At 36.3% G+C, this 22,495-nt stretch overlaps 1 protein-coding gene across 1 annotated transcript in view; it reads right to left on the bottom strand.

Moving 5' to 3' along the window:
• Nucleotides 1-2,387: 2,387 nt before the first annotated feature.
• The window catches only part of VPS13A (vacuolar protein sorting 13 homolog A), a 208,293-nt gene continuing 188,185 nt past the window's right edge, over nt 2,388-22,495 (bottom strand). Inside the window, exons 69-72 of the mRNA XM_045840535.1 lie at nt 12,289-12,374; nt 8,639-8,762; nt 5,789-5,863; nt 2,388-3,791 (exon numbers count right to left, since the gene is read on the bottom strand). Of these exons, the coding sequence (XP_045696491.1) occupies nt 3,741-3,791; nt 5,789-5,863; nt 8,639-8,762; nt 12,289-12,374 (336 nt within the window). The 3' untranslated portion in view covers nt 2,388-3,740. The remainder of the gene's footprint in view (nt 3,792-5,788; nt 5,864-8,638; nt 8,763-12,288; nt 12,375-22,495) is intronic.

Here is a 22,495-nt window from a genome sequence, read left to right as displayed (position 1 = left end):
GAATCAAACAACAGCTATCCTATCTTTTCACTCTGAGGACAAAGATGGTGTTGACAATCTGAAGTCTCCCTGGGTGGTAACACTCCGCCCCTTACCTAAGGTCAGGCAGGCCCCACCAATCCACAATGTTTCAGCCATCACTGGCTGGCCCACACCTCCTACAGCAATGGCTTTCAAAGGTCTCTGGGGTTTTTTGTTTTTTACCACAATTCACAGTAGGAAATGCCATTTTATATTGTGACTCAGTACTCATAGTATATAGAGTATTTAACCAAAACAATATTTCAGGAAACAATATCTGACCTTGTTCCATGCACTGTTCTCTTTTTTTTCCTGTTCCACTTTTAAAATGTACTGGTCTTGAGCTATTACATTGATATCATGGCCCGCTAATGGGTTAAGACTTACAATTTGAAAAACACTGTCCTCGAGGATGGTGGCTGAACTTGAGAAAAGGTAAAAAGTAATGCCTCTGGGCCCTGGCCGAGTAGCTCAGTCACTTAGAGTGCCAAGGGTGCAGGTCTGATCCCTCATCAGGGCACATGCAAGAATCAACCAGTGAGTGCATAAATGGGTGGAATGAGTTGATGTTTCTCTCTTTCCCTTCCTCTCCTCCTCTCTCCCTCACAAATCAATAATTTTTTTTAAAGGTAATGGCTCTGAAACCTGAACAGATTTCTCTGAATTGTGCTGGCTGGGGCATGAATGCACCCCGTCCCACATGGCTGCTTCCACTTTCAGGGTATTTGGCACCCACTTTTCAGCTCCTACAGGCAAATTAACCCAGCACCTTCTCCCAATCTTTTTCATACAGGGGCTATGGCTTGGCCTGAAGGATCAACTGATGACTGAATAACTAAGGTGCAGAACAGTCAGTACTGTGTACACTCCTCATCTTTTATCAGACAGAAATAGAATGCTATTTACAGGATATTTCCATAAGTGCATATTTATTCACTGAGATAATATTACTACCACTACCAGCAGAGAAAAATGTGAGAAATAACTATGATAGAAAAAGTTAAGAAAACTTTCTTATTTAAGGCCACAGGATAGTTGGAATGCATTAGGACTATGGAGGAGAGAGGGCCAGGGATGGGCTGAGTACAACCGGTAATGATTATTTAGGGACCAGAAAATAACGCAGTTCTACTAAACCGAGGATGGGACAAGTTCCAAAGTGTTGCTAACACTAGAGAAGCAGCAGCTGACACAGCTGGCACTGTAATGGGGAAGCCACTGCAGAAGTGCACATTCTTTGGTTCGGAGAGTATTTTGTTAATGTGAGGACATCACAAGCTTCGTTTTGTACCAGAAATCAAAGTTGCTATTTCTAATGATGACAGTTTTCTAGAGAAGAGCTGGTAGGGAACAGACACTCTACTCTGCCTGGGGTTTCACATGATAATCACAAACCCTAATATATGCTATGCTAGAGTTAAGGTCCTGGGGCTACAGCTAACAAATAGCACAAGGAACAGACATAATACTCAGAATCTCATTCCACAGCAACTACCAAACAACAAGCTTCAAGTTCTCAAATTAAATGTAGTCAAGTATAATTCAGGGCATATCGTTTTCATTATAATAAGATTATGGACTCTGTAATATTCAGGAAAAAAGAATACAGAATCAAATATATAATTGCAAAATGTTAAAAACACTAAAAAGATGGACACGTCTGATTTACTGATATTCTCTGTTGAGAAGATGAAAACAATCTAAAACAAGGACAAACTACCACTCTTGATGCTGTGAGTCTTTCTACTTTAGAGACAGAAGTGACAGGAGGTGCTGACAGGCAGATGACTGGCAGAGAATAAGGAAAGACATTTTTGGGTTCTTACTGGTGAGGGAACAGGAAGGACGGGTGCACTGGCTCTGCATGGGTGAGGGTTAGAAGACAGGCCCCTGCTAGCCTCCAGAGGGTACTAGAACTTCTCTGCTAGTTTTTTAGGCTTTTTCCCCTTTACCATGGGACACCCAAGCAGTTATGGGCCTGTATTCTTTTCTGAGAATAAACCATGAAACTGGAGTAGGTAATGAGGTCCTTGGCTAATGGCACTGAACAGAAATCCAGTAAAGGAACATTTTTCAGACAAAGGCAATCTGCTGAGTTTTCTGACTACCTCTACTCCCAGGTTTCATTCTGAGGCACACAAAACTGAAGAGCTCAGCAACAGAAAATGTATATGTGACTTTGAACAAAGGTCATCAAGGGACCCCATAGTACCATGTAATTTGAAATATGTTATCTTTTGATTCAATTTATGTCCAGCAAAGAAAAAACAATCTGGGAGAAACTATTGATAGCAAGCAATGTATCTTTATAATCATAGGAAAATCAGCAGTACTGAGTGGCAGGATTTGGTCAGGAAGAAATATAATTACAGACTGGCATGCAGTTTATTTTAGCTTTTACAACAAAGCAAGGATTTGAGGAATCTGAGGAGCATTTCACAACCATTTACTAAACAGTCTCCAATCCCAAAAACAGTTTATAATAATTTTATGGCACATACAACATGCATCAAATATTCTGTATTGTTGAATAACTAAATAAGACACTGCACCATTTTCTTCCTGGTTCACAATCAATATTCATCCCCTTTCACTTGAGAAAGTCCATTAATATCAAGGTTTTTGAACAAAACGATGGAAAAGAACCCATGACCTTATTTTTACTAATGTGCTGCCATGGTTTTTGTTCTGATGAACTATAGATTTAAAAGAATGATTCTCATTTGACTACCTATAGAGGAAGGAAAACCAGAAACTCAGTCTGTGACCGAGGGCACAGGTTACTGGGTTAGACTTTAGAATACACACATTTATTGGGGGAGGGGCTCTCTGCTCTGAAGCATAACTCCTATTTAAGGTGGTGGGAATTCTGTTTATTTCACATTCCCACTGAGTGGAGAGTTGGTACTGTTAAGGCTTCAGGAATATTCCTTCAAAGTTCAGCAATCTATTAAAAACGTGCCCTGGGTGACCGAGTAGATCCCATGGACATGGCTTGAGGATGTATTTCTAAGGCTTTGGAGTTCTGAGACGGGCCTTCTCTTGTGTGGTACGACACTCATCTTTCAAGCCTTTCTTCAGAGGAGGCTTGAATAGCATCATTTAAATTGTAGTATATATATATATAAAAAGGTTGTTTTTTATATCCATGCTGTGTATTTGAATTATAGTTCAAACTTATTCTTTATAAAAATAAGGAAAATAATACCAAAATATTTATCTGTAAAAAGAATTTCATGTTTCTAAAGAAACCACCACTCAAGTTCTCTTGATACCACTGAGGCAATGTTCGATTTGATCACTGATGTGATCACTCCCCTCACTTATTCAGGGAGTATGACGTAAGCAATGAGAAAGGTTTAAAGTGTAAACTAGGAACATTAAATTTAGCTCCATGTAAAGGCTAAATACAAGTAATTTCTCCACCATTGCAGAGAATCATCTGGAGCAAATATTTAAGATTTATAAAAGAAATGTTTCTTTTATAAAGTAATTAGAATTTTAACCTGATGCATGACTCAAGTTAGAAAACCAGATGGAGTCCCAAAGAGTTGAAATATTTTAATCACATAGCTCTTTTACTTGATTCTAACTGACACGTATTTTTTTTTTATGTACTTGAAGTTACTTCTGCATTATTCTTCCCAAACAGGTTCTGGAAGGTACAAAGTGGCAACTGTAATGGTTAATTACTGTGTGTCTTCAGGCAGTGTTCTCCGTCAGAGGCTTGGGGAAGGTTCTCTCGCTTCTTCCAGCTTTGAGAGGATCCACTGTTGTAAGGAAATAAGCCAATACTTGCTTACTTCAATGAACTTGCAATGAAACTCAATATGTAAAGAACAGAAATCTAAAAGTTGACTTTCCAGTTTAGTTAGGTGTATACTCATAGCCAATAGTGAAATTCATCCTGCATAAGAGATCATTTACTCATGTAAATGGCCCACACAGCTCAGGGTCAACAGTACTGAGTTTTATTTAACAGTAAGAATAATGTCTTTCTAAGGTCATTGGACTTGAATGTCCATCTTCAGAATAAAATAAGTAAAATGAACCATCCTGAGAGATGGGGTAACGTGGTAACTAGACTGAGTAACTCTAGCAGTGTGAAAATTATCTATGCAAATTCTTTCCAACCTATACCAGTCCTGTATCACAAGCCTTGATGACTCCGTGTATAGGATTCCCCTGATTAAGTGGGAATAATTACCCACTCTACAGCGGCTAGCAGTAGCACAGCAACATTCTTGAGCATTTTTAGTTGTTCTCATTAATGTAGTATTTTCTGTTTTGAGAAGATTTGAAATTACAAACACAAATGCAAATATAATGCAAACCTTTCTATCAATAATGTCTGTTATCACTGGGCCTGTATGACAGATAAAAGCCTTGGAGGTGATACCGGGGTTAGCCCATTCTGATAAACTTTGGCAGAGATACCTGTGCTTCTTTAACTTAAGGAGAACCTAGTGGGCATAGCTCTAGGCAGGATAAGTAGAGAGAGAGAACCGAGCTCAGCAGCCTTCTATGGATGTTTCTGGCAGACCAGGAGATTAAAAACAATCCTTTTCAGATAAAATAATGCAGTGACAGAGATTAAATGGAAAATGTATTACAAAGAAACTGAAACAGGTGGTACTGCCCTTTAGCACCATGAAAGAAGACGGCCTGAAAGGCATCCTATTGTCGTGCTCTAGTCTGTCTCCCTGTTGCAGGCAACAAGCTTATGGAGGCTCAGGTCACATTATTCCTCCTTTCAGTTCCCTGCTGTCAGTATGCCAATGTTGTCTTATATCACACTGTCTGGGTAGGAAACTCCGTGGCCCAAGCGAAATGGACCAGCATTCCTGGTTTGGGGTCCAGATGTGACAACTAGTCATGCCCAACCAGGACAATTCAGTATCAGAAATATCATCTTAGTTGTGACTAATGAGGTAGATAATCAGTTTGCAGTTCTCCTTCTCCTGACCATGCATATCCTGGTAATTGGCATAACCACAGTGCTTTTCAATCCTTATCATTCATATTTTAAGGAAACTAAAGTTAAATGACTTCCCCAAGGTCCTACAGTCAAGTAGGAACAGAACCAATAATTCAAACCTAAATATTCTGACTATAGGCTTGACTCCTTTCGTCAATGTGCCAAGCTATATCAATTAAAAAAAAAATCACCACAGCCCTAACTGGCATGGCTCAGTTGGTTGGGCATTGTCCTGCAAGGTGAAGGGTCACCAGTTCAATTCCCATTGGGGCCTGTGCCTGGGTTGTGGGCCCAGTCCCTCCCACCCCCCACCCCGGGTTGGGGCATGTGAGAGGGGTAACCGATCGATGTTTCTCTCTCACATCAATGTTTCTCTCCCTCTCTTTCTCCCTCCCGTCCTCCCTCTCTCAAAATAAATAAATAAAACCTTTAAAAATTAAAAAAATCACCATAGCTATATGGCAGAGAAATCTACGATGTAGGTCTAGCCTTTCCCTGCTGGGGCTAGTAGATTAGCATTAGAATGAAATAATTTCTTTGGTTTGACGTTTTCACAAAGTATTAGGATTTGAAATAAGACGGAACCATTTGATATTAAAAACAAGTATGTGTGTTATATTCAATCTAGTGAAGAGTAGTTTTGGGGAAATATTATCTATTACATATATTAAAATTGTCAAAACATAAAAACAATTAAAAAACAAAACTTATCTGCCTTAAAAAACAGTGCAACTTTCATGACTTTGAAAAGCGCAGCTGCTATCTGTCTGTGTAAAAAATTATATTTACCTTAGCATCCTCCGGGGTCTTGAAGTTAATTATTTTTCCAAATTCTTTGGCATGGAATACAGACTTCACTCGTTCCTATAAACAGAATGGGTGACTTCATTAAAACAAAAGTCCAGTTGCAGAAACACGAGAAAGAAATGGCACACAGCTTCAGAAATTGGTGCTTCAAGTGTTCATTTTACACGAATCACACCCATTTAAAAAAGCCAAGAGGGAAATCAAGAAGAATCCAACACAAATTGAAAAAAAAAGACTAAATACTAACACATCCTTTATTACTAAACCTAAGTTCTAGAGCTTTAGGTGAGATTTTATTGCTAAAGCCATAAAGGGTTGGGAAGGAGACAAATAGAGGAGAGGGGCCACATAGAGGATGGGAAGGAGACAAATTTGGGAGAGGGGCCACTGTTTTTCCCTTCAAAAAACTTCTCAGATACTTCCTGATATCTGGCTATGGAATAATGATGATTTTAGCTAAAAAATAACAGATACATATTTGTATACATACTTATATACATACATATGGAGGTGTGTGCGTATTTGTATGTATATATGTAACTTCTGACATTTTAATCATCCAATAAGAATGTAGCTTGAGGATCAAAGAAATCAGGGTGGTTCCTAGACTCTATGTGACCATCTTCCACTTTTTATGCTCCTTCAGTATTCTGTTCAGTGTTTGCGGGGAGAACTGTCTACTGGTGGACACTAAACATTAGAGGGACAAACAGAAAGAATGGATTATTGAGGAAAAGGGTGGTGCCTACCACTATGAACTATGGGTAGGGTTACAGAAGAAGCAATATGGAGTTTTTTAGTAGTCTAACAATTCCTGTAAGTCATTCCAATCTCCATGCAAATACAGACTTCAGAAGAAATCAGATTCATTTATTAAAAAGGAAAGGATGGCCCTGGCTGGTGTGGCTCAATGGATTGAGTGCTAGCCTATGAACCAAAAAGCTCTTCAGTTCGTTTCCCAGTCAGGGCACATGGCTGGGTTGCCGGCCAGGTCTCCAGTAGGGGGTGCTCAAGAGGCAACCACACACTGATGTTTCTCTTTCCCGTTCTTTCTCTAACAATAAATAACATCTTTTAAAATAAAATAAAAAAAGAAAATGACAACTGCTAATACAATGTCTCAAGAATAGATAGAAGAAGAAGAAATCAAGGAGATAAGTTTATCCTTGGAGAGAAAAAACATGAAAAACGACAAGACTAGAAACTACTAGCCACTATCCATCACTTCATATGCTCACCACATGGCCTTTCATTTTCTGAGTGAGTCAGAGAAATTCTCGATGGGAAGAGTTCGTCTGGAGCTAATATCCAGCCTATTCCACCCCCATGTTTTTGGAATGAGGGGTAAGACTGGAGAAATAGTCTTCACTGGTTAAAAATAAGGCCTAGGGCAGTTATGCCCAGAAGGTATCTGCTGATTCTGCCTGCCTGTGTCCAATGTCCCCTTACTTCTCACCTTCTTTCACTCCAATACCTAGTAGTACCACGGTGATCCAAGGACCCGTCCCTGACCAAACTGATTGGTTCAGGAATAAGCAAGTGACCAAAGGTGACCCAGTGAGAAGATTTCATTCAGCTGAGCTACTAGGGTAAGACCCTGGAACTTCTGCTGGCAATCCTGTCACCAAAGGACAGCCTGCTTGAGAATGAAGCCCACAGTGAGGAAAAGGAGAGCCTGGAAATGGGGGTGGCAACGAAGAGAGAATGCAGTGGAAGGGAGAGAGAATAGGTGCCGATGACATCATTTGAGCATATCTAAGTTATAAGATGTACACTTAGACTTTCCAGTTACATGAGCCTATTAAATCCCTCTAACAAAAATAATAAAAAGCCCTGGCTGGCGTAGCTCAGTGGATTGAGCGCAGGCTGTGAACCAGGCATCGCAGGTTCAATTCCCAGTCAGGGCACATGCCTAGGTTGAATGGCCCTCAGCAACCGTACATTGATGTTTCTCTCTCTCTCTCTCTCCCTCTCTCTCTCCCTCCCTGCCCCCTCTCTTCCTTCCCTCTCTAAAAATAAATAAATAAAATCTTTTTAAAAATAACAAAACAACTTACTTCGGTTGAGTCAAAGTATTTGCTGATATAGCCAGTGCCGAAGTGGCCCTATACATAGGTAACTAGTCAAATACCTTGAGCCCAAATAACATTATCTTTTATCACATATACCTACTATATTACTATACCTATATATGACTGCAACCTGTAAGACCTAGTAAGATCATTACAACTTAAAAAGGATATTGAATCTACTGATTTACCCAATGACTAGAAATTCACTATATTTTATATCAACATTCAAGTATCAGGTACTATGCTAGCTGCTGGTAATCAAAACAGAAAGAAAAATAGCCTCTGCCTTTCAAATTATAACTGAATTGGGAAAATAAAATATCTTTAAAAAGAGAAAGAATTCTCAACTATCAGCTGTCATTTTCAAGTGTGCTTTTGTGAGATTTTCAAAGAAAACCATTCTGCAGGGTACTACTGGGATTATGAGATACACAAATGATTTTCTCGTATTGGACAGCAAGTAGTGAAAAGGTAAGGTTCTATTACTGAATATAAAATAAGAACACAGGAATGTCGCAGTCGATGTAACAGCACATAAAAGTAGCGTATTTTTTCTTATCCTAGCTTTTTCTTTAAACCTAAGTGAGATAGCAGGTGTAGAGAAAAACCGTATGAAGATAAAACATCTATAAAAAAGGACATTTGCAAAAGTAAAGATTGCTATTTTAATGTGTTATTTTCAGTTCCAAGATTTTTATATGATCTGAAGAGAAACCAGAGTATCAGTTCCAAGTTTTTAAAAAAAATCTATTCAACTTACCTTTGCCTCAATGCGCAGTCTTCTCCCATGAACAATGAATGGCTCTTTGGTAAACTCATCAAAACTGTACTGCCACTCACAGGTAAGCTGTCCAAATGTTCCCTTTGTTACAAATAATACACCACTGAAGGGGAAAAAATCCACTTTAAAAACCAAGGCACTTATATCCAGTGATATAATTATATCTATATACACATTCTTTGCAAGTACACACAGAACATTCACCAAGGCTATGCTAGATCATAAACAAAAAACCTTAATGAAGTTAAAAAGACAGAAATCTTACAAAGTCTGTTCTCAGATCACAATGAAATTAAACTAGAAACCAATAACAGAAAAATGAGAATATTTCTAAATGCTTGAAAATTAGCATACTTCTAAATAATCCATGGATCTCAAGAGAGATCAGAAACTATTTTGATCTGAATGAGAATAAAAACACATCATAACCAAATTTGTGGGATGCAGCTTAAATAATGCTAGTGGGGAATTCATAGCACAACATATTATATTAGAAAAAATAAAGTAGTTATGAAGTCAAGTATAAATGCACTATAAGAAATAGGAAAAATTTGCAGAACCATTTATCTACCAATATTCTGGGGAACTTTCATGTAATTAATACTGTAGAATAAATGCTTTTATTACTAAGACTTCATGTACTATGTTTGCCAAGCTACATCAGAAAGAGGCTTTTAAAATTAATTATGGTCCCTCTCCCCAATTTTGAGAGAAAAAATAAAGTGATGAAAATGTGTTCTGTCTACAGTAATTCTATTTCATTCTCCCTTCAAAGGCCTTTCTTTCCCAAGAAAGACATCCACTGTAAGTGCAACCAGAGGTTTCTTTAAGTCACATATACAGTAACAGCATGAATAATGCCTTTTTGTTACAAAATATTTTATTACAAAATCATAAGCATGTAATTCTGTAACATGGTAATATCAAACTCAAGCACACCATGTGACATTTTAGGTAAAGTGTTCAAATTAAAACTATAAATTATTACACCCACATTATTACCCTACCAGACACACTCAAGCAAGTGTTGCTTCCGCCAGACCCTGTGCATTAAGTTAAGGAACTGAGCTAAAGAAAAAGCAGGCTCCTGACTAGAACTGGGATTTACTGTTTCTCACCTCAGTCTTCTGTCTCTGACACCCTCTTTCACCAGTCCTGGGCCATGGGGCTGTGGAACAAACCCTACTAGTCCTCTAGTACATCTTCAGGCATGTGAATAATCAAAGGTAGGCTAATCCTGCAGCAGGTACCTAGCACTCCCTCTCCTTATCCAAAGACCCTTTTATCCTCAAGTCTGAAACTTGGAAAGAAAGGAAATCCTAAAAATAAATATTACCTTTCAATTAATTACAACTAAGTCACTTCCCTTACTCTGTCAAGGTTTATGTAACCTTATTTAAAGAGTTCTATGTCAAAATAAGGTCACGTATTTAAAAAAGAAGAAACATGTATGTAAAAAATGTTGCAAGATTTGTAGGCTAATAAACTGACTCTTCTTTAACTCTGATGAATCATGTTTCCTTTAATCAATGAGAAAGAGGGCTAATAAAAACATGATTGAAAACTGCTATAAACAAAATAACTGCTGAAGCATTGTCTGCAACTACAAAAGTTTAGAAACAATTTTTGATGTAAATTATAGTATATACTATTAAATAAATATTACTAGGCAGTCTTTTACAAATTAAGAGATATCTCCAACTGCTGACAAAGAATAATTATTAAGACATAGATCTAAAGTAAAAAAATTAAAACAAACTACAGAGTTGTATCTATAACAGAGTCCATTTACATTAAAATAGATATGCTTGCACAGGCATAGAATATTTCAGGAAGGATTCAAAGGAAACTAGTAAAACTAGTTGTTTTTTGGATGCAGAAAAGAGAAATTGGCATCTGGGATAGGACAAAGACTGACTTGTACATGCATATTTTTAATACAGTGTGAGTTTTTTTGTATAAGAAAATTAAGGCAGTGCTTAAATTTTACACTCATAAACTATTAAAATTAAAAACAGTAAAGGTTCAATGGTCAACTTGAACAAACACAATTCTTATATAACTTCATCTTTTTTATAATGAACAAAGCCACACAAGTGTATTGACCACTCATTTCTATTTAGCCATAAGTAGAAATTTAGCCCTTCAGCCACAATTTCACTCTCTGCCACCCAGAAATCTCTTTATTAAAACTGTACTTGCTCATTCTTTCCCTCAGTAAAAAACTGTGACTCCTGCAAAAGCCTGCCCTTCTGAGGCTATGCCACTGTATTTTGGCATGTGTCCTTCAACTGTCTGTCTACAGTCTAAATTTGAGAATTTGGCTGTAGCTGGGAACATCTACACAAAAAATTGATCTGTCTTCAATGTTGTATCTGAGGCAGGGTAGTAAGAAGCCAGGAAAATTCCTTGGCAAGTAGAATGGGGAAGCTGATACAGACAGCTGAGGCAAACTGGCCTCACCCAGCACCCTGACTCACCTGCCTCCTTCTCTCTCACATGATCACTTTTTCAAGCATTAAACCCTCAGGACAATGAGGTTCTGATCAGTAGGAAATAATCTTCGGAAGAAAGCCTCGGGTCTGTGACCACATACAGTTTTGGTCAAACTAGAGATAATATCTAGGCCTCAGTTGTGTTTCAGTTCCAGGCTCAGCAAAGCAGCAAAACCAGACAAAGCAATGTCCGGGCTGACATCAGGAGCAGATGCAAGGACCAATAACCCCCTGCCCTAGTACTGACCATGAACCTGCCCCTATATGCTCACTTGATGAATCCGCATACTAAAGAACACAATGGGAAAGTTGATGAATATTCTATGGAGATCCTCCTCTGAGGCCTCCCCTAAAATTTGTGCCTTTAGAAAACAAAAACCCTTAAAACAAAGGACCCAGCATGCACCTTCTCTCCAGAGCATGCCCATGCCTTCCTTCTTCAGGCATGTGTCTGTGTTTCGTTTTCTTAATTGCTAAGGGCCCTTCGCCTCTGTAACTTGTTTTCTGAGGCTCTGCAGCCCAGCTAGCTCACTTCTTCTGCCTGTGATTTTCTCTCTAAAAGACCAAGGCAGCTCTCTGAGCAGTCTGCTTGAAACTTCTCTTTGACCGTACTTTAGTTTTGCATGCTAAATAAACTTTCTCTTGAACTAGAGTTCTTGACTCTGAGTTTTTTCTTTGCCGTACTCAAGAACTGAGAGCCTACTTCATTGCTAACACATCTACTAGTGTGAGTGATCAAAATGTATGCTAATGAAGAGTTACCACGAGAAGACTACTGACTCCTGGGGCTAACTTCAAATTGTGTACTTTTTCAGAGGGGAAGATGGAACAGTACTGCCTACCCCTGAGAGAACAGTTTTACTGAAATTCCTGTATTAGTCTAAATTGGTTGAAATGATTTCAAAATTATTTAATTTGTAATTATGTCTGTGCATGGCTATGTATTTACCTGTGTTTGAGCACAAAGCTAAACATGAAGTTATGTAAGGTTGTAGTATCAGCCTTAGAGCAAGAGGGTCAGAGTTAGCAGGAGTCAGTGTGAGTATCCGGAACAAAAGGTGAGTAACAATTGCGGGCTTCATGAGGGGCTGTCAGTTAATCCCTTATCAAATTGTATTACAGAAAGAAAGTTACCTTTTGGTTATCATTAACATATCTGTTTTGTTGATCATGACATGGGTAAAATATTTGTATTTTGCAAATCTTCCATTTTCTATGACCTAAAAAAAGGTGAGAGAAAATGAGTAATTAATCCAACTGTAATGTAAGTAATCCCTTATGATCTTCTAAAACAATTTCTCAATGGGGCAAGTCATTAACATATTTACATAGTAAATATATAATCAGAAAAGTGAATATTCACAAATTAATTGCTTCCTTTTAAAAAGCATCTATCTGCATTGTTTCATTCAGGATTGCTCGAGTGCAACTATACCGATCTTTAATGCTGGAATTTTAGAAAATATTGTTAGTAGCTTATAAAGTTTAAATGGACTCAGTAAGTTTACTATTAAACTATCACATTCATGTTATCTTAAAAATATGTTAGTATTTGATCTCATCTGTACAACACATGTAAACATACATACTTAAACATACACATCATTATAACATACACATCATATAAACATACATATCATTAAACATACACATCATATAAACTACTATTAGCTCCCACCCTGACTCTTCCCTGGCATTTCCCTATCTGCCTTACTAATATGCTTTTTTGGTCATTCTCACAACTCATTAAAAAATTTCCTGACAAACAGGGAACTCCAGGCCCCAGGTCCTAGTTAACCTATGCAGTGGCCTTTCATTTATTCTCAAGGCTGAAGAAACACTTTCTACCGATGACACTGTCAACAATTCTTTGTCCCAGAATATATAAAGATAACTATATAAACAAAGAGACTTATTCTTCTGTTCTGAATACTACTATTTGTTCTGAGGATGAAATTACTTTGGCTATTTAAAATATATTGAAGGCTAGACTACTATTTTTTAAAGGCAAGTGACATAATTGTGACTAAGATCCCTCAAGAAAAGGTATGTTAAGAATTTAGCCTAAATGTTAGATCTTTTGAAGAAATCCCAAAAGAGAATATAAAGATTTTAGAAAATTGTGTTCCATGAGGCTATATTTAAAAAAAAAACTAATATTATTTAGCCTAGAAGAAAGGTAACAAGTAACTACTTAATAATCTTGGTAAAGAAGCCTGAAAGGAAGAAAAGTCTTCATTTCTATCGGAGGCAGAAGTTAAAACAATAACAACAATAACAAAGACCCAACTATAAGGCATGCAAATTAATCACATGGAAGAATTTTCTAATCTCAAAGATCATAATATTGAGCAAAGAGTATTTTACTATTTTCCTGTAGTAGGCAGGGTAAGTAAACACACATTTCTTGAATTACAAATAAAAAAGGGGCATAACCACAGATGTGGAAGAAATTTATAAGGATTATTAGGTCATGAATTATGTAAATAAATGATAAAAACTAGGTAAAACAGGTCATGTTTTAAGAAAATATAAGTTTTCAAGAAAAGAAGCATCAAATATTGGGAAAAAAGAGTAGAAATTATTTCCAGGTGAGATGCATCTGGGAAACCCAAGTACATAATATCCAGTAACTTTATTTAATAAACACAATAGTCAGCTTGAAAAATGACAGGAAAAATCCTGTTTTACAAGTGTAATAAAAAAAGAAATTTACACATAAGTTTAACAAACAACATGGACAATTTATGTGATAAAAGTTGTAACACTCTACTGAGGATAGTGAGAAAATTTGAAAATGGAAATCCATGTCTCATTCTTGGATACATAATAATAAAGATGTTGTCCTCCCATTTTTATTCATGCATGCACACACACTCAGTGTGATTCCAAGATGGTGTTTGGTAGTTTATTTTGGGGAGGGGGAGAAATGACGAAATAAAATTATACTAAAATTTGTCTAGGAAAAAAGTGATAATATTCAGTAAGTTATGAAAGGAGAATAAGAACTACTCTAGCCAGGTATTAATATAATTTATAAGTTGCAGTAGTGAAACAGTTTGGTACTGGCGGAAGTTATATACAGACATCATAGAAAGAATGCAGACTATAGAAACTGACCAAAAGGCACATAGGACTTTATAAAATTCTATATATACAAATATAGAGATTTATGAAATCAAAACAGCATTTCAAGCTCCTAGACAAAACCATGTATTATTAAATGAATAGTTTTTCAGGCAACTCGCTAGCTAAAATTGGATCTCTACTTCTCTCTATGTACCAAATTAATTCCACATGAATCACTTATTTAAGTATGTTGAACAATACTATGGAAGTACTAAAGAATAACATTTTAATAATTTTTAAAAATATTTTATTGATTATGCTATTACAGTTGTCCCATTTTCCCCCTTTATTCTCCTTTGCCCTGCACACCCTTTCCCACCCACATCTCCCCCACATTTAGTTCATGTCCTTGGGTCATACATGTAAGTTCTTTGGCTTCTACATTTCCTATACTACTCTTAACCTCCCCTGTCTATTTTCTACCTACCATTTATACTACTTAGTCTCCGTACCTTTTCCCCCTCTCTCCTCCTCCCACTCCCCTGCTGATCTCCATTTCTGCGGTTCTGTTCCTGTTCTAGTTATTTGCTTAGTTTGTTTTTGTTTTTGTTTTAGGTGTCGTTGTTAATAACTGTGAGTTTGTTGTCATTTCACTGTTCATATTTTTATCAGCTTTTTCTTAGATAAATCCCTTTAACATTTCATATAATAAGGGCTTGGTGATGATAAACTCCTTTAACTTGACCTTCTCTGAGAAACACTTTATCTGCCCTTCCATTCTAAATGAGAGCTTTGCTGGATAGAGTAATCTTGGATGTAGGTCCTTGCCTTTCATGACTTGGAATACTTCTTTACAGTCCCTTCCAGCCTGCAAGGTCTCTTTTGAGAAATCAGCTGACAGTCTGATGGGAATTCCTTTGTAGGTAACTGTCTCCTTTCCTCTTGCTGCTTTTAAGATTCTCTCTTTATCTTTAATCTTGGCTAATGTAATTATGATGTGCCTTAGTGTGTTCCTCCTTGGGTCCAACTTTGTTGGGACTCTCTGAGCTTCCTGGACTTCCTGGAAGACTATTTCCTTTGCCAGATTGGGGAAATTCTCCTTCATTATGTTTTCAAGTAAGTTTTCGAATTCTTGCTCTTCCTCGTCTCCTTCTGGTACTCCTATGATTCTGATGTTGGAATGTTTTAAGATGTCCTGGAGGTTCCTAAGCCTCTCATTTTTTAAAAAATTGTTTCTTCATTCTTTTCTGGTTAGATGTTTCTTTCTTCCTTCTGGTCCACACTGTTGATCTGAGTCCCAGTTTCCTTCCCATCACTGTTGGATCCCTGTACATTTTCCTTTATTTCACTCAGTGTAGCCTTCATTTTTTCATCTAATATTTGACCAAATTCAACCAATTCTGTGAGCATCCTGATTACCAGTGCTTTGAACTGTGCATCTGATAGGCTGGCTATCTCTTTGTCCCTTAGTTGTATTTATTCTGGAGCTCTGATCTGTTCTTCCATTTGGGCCATTTTTTTTTTTTTGGTCTTGGCACACCTATGCCATGAAAGGTTAAGTGCCTATAAGGCAGGTTCTACTGAAATGACTGATGCGCCCGACTGACTCGGAACATGCAGGTAAAAATGCTGGAATAACTCATCCCAGTGTAAAAAGTCTACCCGCATCCACACAATGGTGGTTCCTTAGAAGAAAGTACATTCTCAGTAGAAGGGATAACAGCTCTTTTCTTTCCCCATTTTAATAATCTTAAAGTGGAAAAGGCTTAAATATAAAATACAAAGTCCATAAAATTTAATGTAAAAAATTTCCTAAGTATATGAAAATCCAACACTATTAAATGGCAAAACAATAAAAAATAGAAATAAAATAACACAAAAACCAAAGAAAAAGTTTGGAAAACATTTGTCAATACAGAGATATACAGCTAATTTCATATGCAAAGAATTCAGAGGTACAAATAAGGCAATATAAGAAAATGAGTAAACTAGTAAGAAAAAGGGTGAAGTTTATGAACAGTGAGTTCAGCAAAACACAAATAAATTAGACCAATAAACATATAAGAAAATGTTCAATTTAATTCAAAATCAAGAAAATGCAAATCAATTAAATGTAACCTTTGAGTCTGCAATTCCACTGCTAGGATTTATCTTATGCAAAAGTATCCCAAGATATACATATAGAAATCTTCATGGCAATTAGTGTTAAAAGCAAAAAATCTAAATGTTCATTAGTAGGGGACTATTTAAATAAATATAGTAGAGCCATATAACAGGACATTATGTGGTCAGGAAAAAGAAAAGGCAGATGTGTGTAAAGCCACAGAAAAATGTGCAACATATATTAAGTAAAATTACTGAGAATGGATTGGAGGGAAAGCAGAAACAGATACATGTATACTTATTTACATGTGGACAGATCATTTTTGGAAAGGTTGGTACTAACACACCAATCTGTTCATTGAACTTATCTTTGGGCTTGGGAAAGGTAATAGTGGGGGTGGAACTGAAGCTTTACGTTTAACTTTACCTCCTTCTGTTTCAGTTTTGTGGTTATCTGAAAATAAATTAGCTTAAAAGTATTTACTTTCTTTCTTTATATGGCCAAGTTTTAAAATCAAGAACACAAATGTTGATCTTAAGAATATTACTGCTACTAGGAGTCAGAGGTCTATATACCCCATTAATAGATCAAAACCTTTAAATAAATGAAAAGCTTTGGTTTACTTCTAACCTCAGTACCTAGCTTCTATTTAAATATTGTGTTAAGTTTGGGCATTGCAGCTAAGCCTGCCTCTCTTCACTTTCCACTTTTCAGACCGCACTGAAATAAAATCTAACCTGTGCATATAATGCAGTTAAACCAATTTCAATAGTCACAATAGCATTTGGTATAAATAAAAGCTAAAAAATCCAAAGAAGTCACTCCTGCAATGTTTTCTGGAGTTCATCAAACACCTTAGCTACAACACCTGAAGAATGAATGATCTAAAACGGTCTACTCTGAATAATAAACTGCATTCTTTGTTATTAGAATGGATATATTTGAGTTAATGTCAAAGATACCTCCATATACAGCAACATTTTTCTGGTCAGTCTCCACTAAAACGTGGATATGGAATAAGAACAGCACCATAAGCAGAAGCTAAAACTCTGGAAATAAAACTCACAGACGCATGGGAGAGAATGTGATATATCAGCCATCAGCTTCCGTCATGCTGTAAATAGAGTCTACAAATATCATGCTTTGGTAACAGTTTCCTGCCTAATTACTTGACTTTGTAAGTTTCCTGCATATGAAGCTTTATATTCTTTCAGAATGTCATTATATATTATTTTAGGGGAAAAAAACAACAGAATTTTAGACCAGAAGGAATGTTATTGTACACCCAAACTCATACTTTTAAACATGAAGAAACTGAGGATCAGGTAAATGTCTGATCCATCCAATCTTCCCAACCACCTTGTACAGCTTGGTTAGACTGCAGTTAAGCAACTTGCTTGGGGTCATATTGCCAGTTGCAAAAGTGAGCTCAGTGGAGTGGTTCCTTTACTTCTAATTCCAGTGCTTTCACTATACCATGATGTCTCCTCTTACGGTGTCAGTCATACATTTCCCAAAAAATAGCTACCTCAAGAATAACTTCAATACTCCTGGATGCTGCATGGTGCTGAGGCCAGCTGCTAAAGCAGCTTAGTCTGGCTGTTCTTGTTTGTTTGTTTTAGGGTAACAGGGTCCAAATAGTTTATTGTTAACATGCTACCTTTCTCCATCCCAAACAGATGTCATGTATGAATGTTTCTGCTAAAATAATTTGTGATACCCTGTAAAATAAATGAACTAGCAAAACCAGGGGCTAGAAATCACTATGTAGAGCTTTTGCATAAGGACCAAGATTTATGAACTATCTACTGATTTGGCTGAAGTGTCAAGTACTATCCAGTGCTTTAGATATGTTAGCCTGATTTAACATGCTATAATGTTAAATGGGAAGCAATATTGTCCTTATTCACAAAAAGTACATATGAATTACCTATCGTTTTTAAGAACTTCCTTAAATATGTAAACAGGAACACAAAAATAACTGCATTCACTACATTTAACTGTCAGAATCTGTAGATAACAAATGTATGGTTATTAGTAAAAGGACCCCTTTTGCATTAGGAAAAGTAAGTATGCAAACCTTAATTATTAGATATAAATAAACCCAAACACAATTTATCACAAACTTAGAAACACACAGAGAGTGGGAACCTGAATGACACTGGTGTCAGGGTTACCCTTTACTAATACCCGTATTTGCTGTGAGATATGCCCCAATGCTTTAGAAAGAGAACACATGCTAGAAACTATTGTGCAGAAAACACTGCTAACTCTCAAATCACACGACTGCTATGAAGTAGCAAAGTTCTACGACAAAAATATTTCTGGGAAAAAACAAAATATGAATAGACAGAAATTAGGAACAAATCAGTACCACAGAAGGCTTTAAATCCCAAACAATATCCAGCTGTTTCTCAGTATCCACAGGGAATTAGTTCCAGGACACCCTCTCCTCCCAGCCCCAATACCAAAATTTGGCAATACTCAAGTCCCCTAGTTGGCCACCCATATCTGGGGGGTTTGACATCTTGGATTCAATTCAGTATGTGGTTGGTGGAATCAGCAGATATGAAGGGCTTATTTTAAAGTGCTAATATTAGTTGAAAATACAGTTAAGATAATTGGATAAAGGGTAACAACACACAGTTTGTCTAAAAACAAAATTTGATTAATAATAATTTTCTAAAAGATTGTGGGGAATAAAAGGAAAGGGAAATTCATCAAGATGCAAGATAAAGTAAGAATGCTATCAAGTAAGAAAAACCATCAAAATTCAGGCAGGCAATTATAAATGAAAATAGTAAATGCTACCATTTCTTAATTATTTAAGACATAGACAACTTGTTCAAAACAATCCTATCTTTAGAAAAATGTAATCAGTAAGTATAACTTCTTTAGTTATATGATTAAAAGTTATGGGAAAAAATGTTTTACTAATTCACTTCAAATATGAAAAACTTTGAGAATGTTACCACCAGGAAAAATAGGCATTCAACCAAGATTCATGATCGGTGACAGCAGAAATTCATTACCTTACCTTAAAGCTCAATGATTTCATATATATAATAGAATAAATGTAAACAAGAGCAAAAAAGGGATATTTAACTTATTCTGTGAGGCAAGTTGGTTAAAAAACAAACAAATCTTATTGACTGTTACCAAATCTGAAGAGGAATTAGCCCTTAACTAATCCCCCACACCTTGTCTCTGCCCACACTAATGAGCTATTTCATTTGTCAGCCAAACTATAAACTATGCCACTGTTTAGAGGGTGCAGGAAAGCTCGGAATAACCCTGTGACATAAAATCAGATAAAATAAACTATTTCTTAAGAAAGGTGAACTGTCATCAACTGGTTCATCTACAGCAGTCTAGAGAAAGGAGAGTATTATATTCATGACAATATGTGCATTGACAACAACAGACCAGTAATTAACCTACCTAACATATTCTAGAAAAAGGACCAGAGAGGTTGGTTAGAAATAATAATGTAAATGAGTAGTTTATAAGACTCTCTCTAACACATTTCCAGCAGAACATCTATGAGTAACATTTATAACCCATAATACCATATATACTTGAAAACAACATTTATAAAATACTATATAATTCAGAGCAGTCCAAATAACTGAGGTTTTATTGTTTCTACTGCTCTACACTAGTGTGTGAAAATTATCCTGGTATTTTAACGAAACTATTCTATTAATCTACAAAGAAAAAAGAAGGGTAAGATTGAATGATGCTTTTATCCTTGTGAAGAAGAAACAAATGAGGAATACAGAATTATTTAATGATGATCAAGAGTTAGCATCAACTGGTATTCATCTGGAATAACAAAAATATAACAACAGGTTCTTAATAGGCATTGTATTAATAATCATATACATCACTTGTTTTAATCTCTGCAAAACCACTAAGGTACTCTTGGTGTTATATATCTCAACATCAAGGTACTGTTAAGTGCTGTAATTACCTCTGTTCTACAGTCTGAAAACTGAGGTCAGACAAGCATAATAGAAGATTATATAGCTAATAAAAGGAAAGGTTGGCATTGAACTCATTTACTTGGTTCCAGAATCCAGGCCCTGAGGAACAGGGTACTGCTACATCTCGGTCAATTTTACTGTCAGGATGAGCATAGAAGAACTGTATATATTCCAGTAGATGCATTGGGATCCCATTTTTATAACTCACTGGAACATGAGTTCAGATATCCCACAAGCTGTCTCATGTCTCTTGCAACGCTTCATTTTCATGTAATACCTGGGGATCACTATCTCTTTGGAAAATTGGGCATATCTTATGTGGCTTTGGATTCCCACAGTTCTTCAGAGCCTCACATGTACCAACAACTGGGAATGAGACTGTGAAGATCCAACATTAAAGGACTGGACTCTAACAGGGAATGTGTTTTATTCCCAATCACCGGAACAATAAAGTTCATTATTATTCTAATCTCATGAGATGAGCAGCAATCTTGACTACTCTCTTCAGGGCTATAACCTTAAGATCCAGCAGAGTGTCTAATACATAACTAATAGGAGTTTAACGAATACTTGTAAAAAAATAAATATGTGACATTACAGTTTTTCTTTGTATTCACATAAACTATGCTACCAAATCATCCAGGAAAAATTCAATTTTACATATATAATTATACATTTACTCTTTTGGAAATTTTAAAATTCAAACTAGCCTGGCAATTTTTTTTCCAGAAAGGTTAACTTTACATGAAATATCCAGTCACCCATACTTGTATTCCAACACTGCAGCCTCATGAAATTTCTAACTAAAACAACTACCTAGACCCAAAGTACCACAAAACATCTAAATGTATATTTCTCCACATTGCTTCTTATAGGGTTCTTCAAGGTTTCACTGAAAAATTGGCACTAAGTTCGTTAGTGTCATCGTCAATAGTAACTACAGTAGAATAGCAATTCATTTGAATTTATAACTAAAGACTCTTAACTGACAAAAGTATACAAGGTGCTTCCTTTCACCAATTATATTACATTTTGTTTTTAGATGAATGAAAGAGGCCTGCAATCTAATTGTGTATGAAAATGAAGTTTCATAGGACATTTGGCCAATAAATACAATAGACTTTTCATACTTACACTAAAGTCTTCTAACAACACTATGGTAGTACTGTTATAAAAATCCGATTTAGTTTTACTAAACTCAACTTCTGCTGAGAATTTTAGTGTTTCCAAAGCAACCAGAGGAAGTTATAAGGCAAAGTTTTAACACATCAGTAGAGAAGTCATGGGTTGAGTCCCACGTTACAATTTAGCACCGTTAGCTAAATAAAGGCTAAAGATCCTCAAAACTAATACTGACTGCAGAGTTTTAGCTCCATTGGTACAGCTTCAGCATGAAGAAAGGAAGACTCAAGTTGAATCTCCTTGAGCTTAACATTTCAGGATTTCTTTTGAAGTTAAATGTACTAACTTTTCTATTTTAATAGTATTTATCCTTCCTTAATATATTTAAGGAATGCAATGATGACAAACTTTTGGAAAAGAATTAGGAGTGAAATTAATCTCATTCGAGTTACTAATTTAAAAAAAGAATTAAAAATTTCATTTTACACTTGAGACAGAGAAAACTGCAACCTTCCGTAAATGGAACCATTACCTCAAAAAAAAAAAAGTAATTTTAAAGTGTTATGTAGAAAAGGATTTTAATGGAACACTGGAGGATTCTAAGCAGGGTGAATCAGTCTATCAGGACAAAATAAAGTTAATGTGACCTATTACTAAATATTCAAAAGTATGAGCTTTTGAAAATGATGTGCTAAAGATTCTCCAGGGTATTTCAGCTAAACTAATAAATGAGGTATAGTAATTTTATCCAAGCCTGATAAGTAATCTCCATTTCCATTTGATCTGCTTTATCTGAGATGCTAAGAACTCTAATTGTCTGGAAAATAGAATTTGGCTCTCTTCACTTTTGTCATCCCATTCAGAAGTATGCTTCTGGAGAGGAAGAGTTCCAAAATGAAGAGTGAAATCCAATAAGCCTTTGTCTCCTAATTCTTGTGCACTTACTCAAAATTTCAGATGAAGCCAGGAAGAGTTGCGTCACTACTCTGGTGATCTGACTGCCTATGGGAAGCCCTTTCTCCAGACAGCTGTAATTCTCCTCCAGAAGTAAAGGGAAAGA

The sequence above is a fragment of the Phyllostomus hastatus genome, unplaced genomic scaffold (genome assembly GCF_019186645.2).
Source record: "Phyllostomus hastatus isolate PE091 unplaced genomic scaffold, TTU_PhHast_1.1 phas_contig_34, whole genome shotgun sequence".
In the NCBI taxonomy this organism is placed as follows: Eukaryota; Metazoa; Chordata; class Mammalia; order Chiroptera; family Phyllostomidae; genus Phyllostomus; species Phyllostomus hastatus.
Note: the sequence above shows the minus strand (reverse complement) of the source record. Positions and strands in the feature narration are given on the sequence as shown.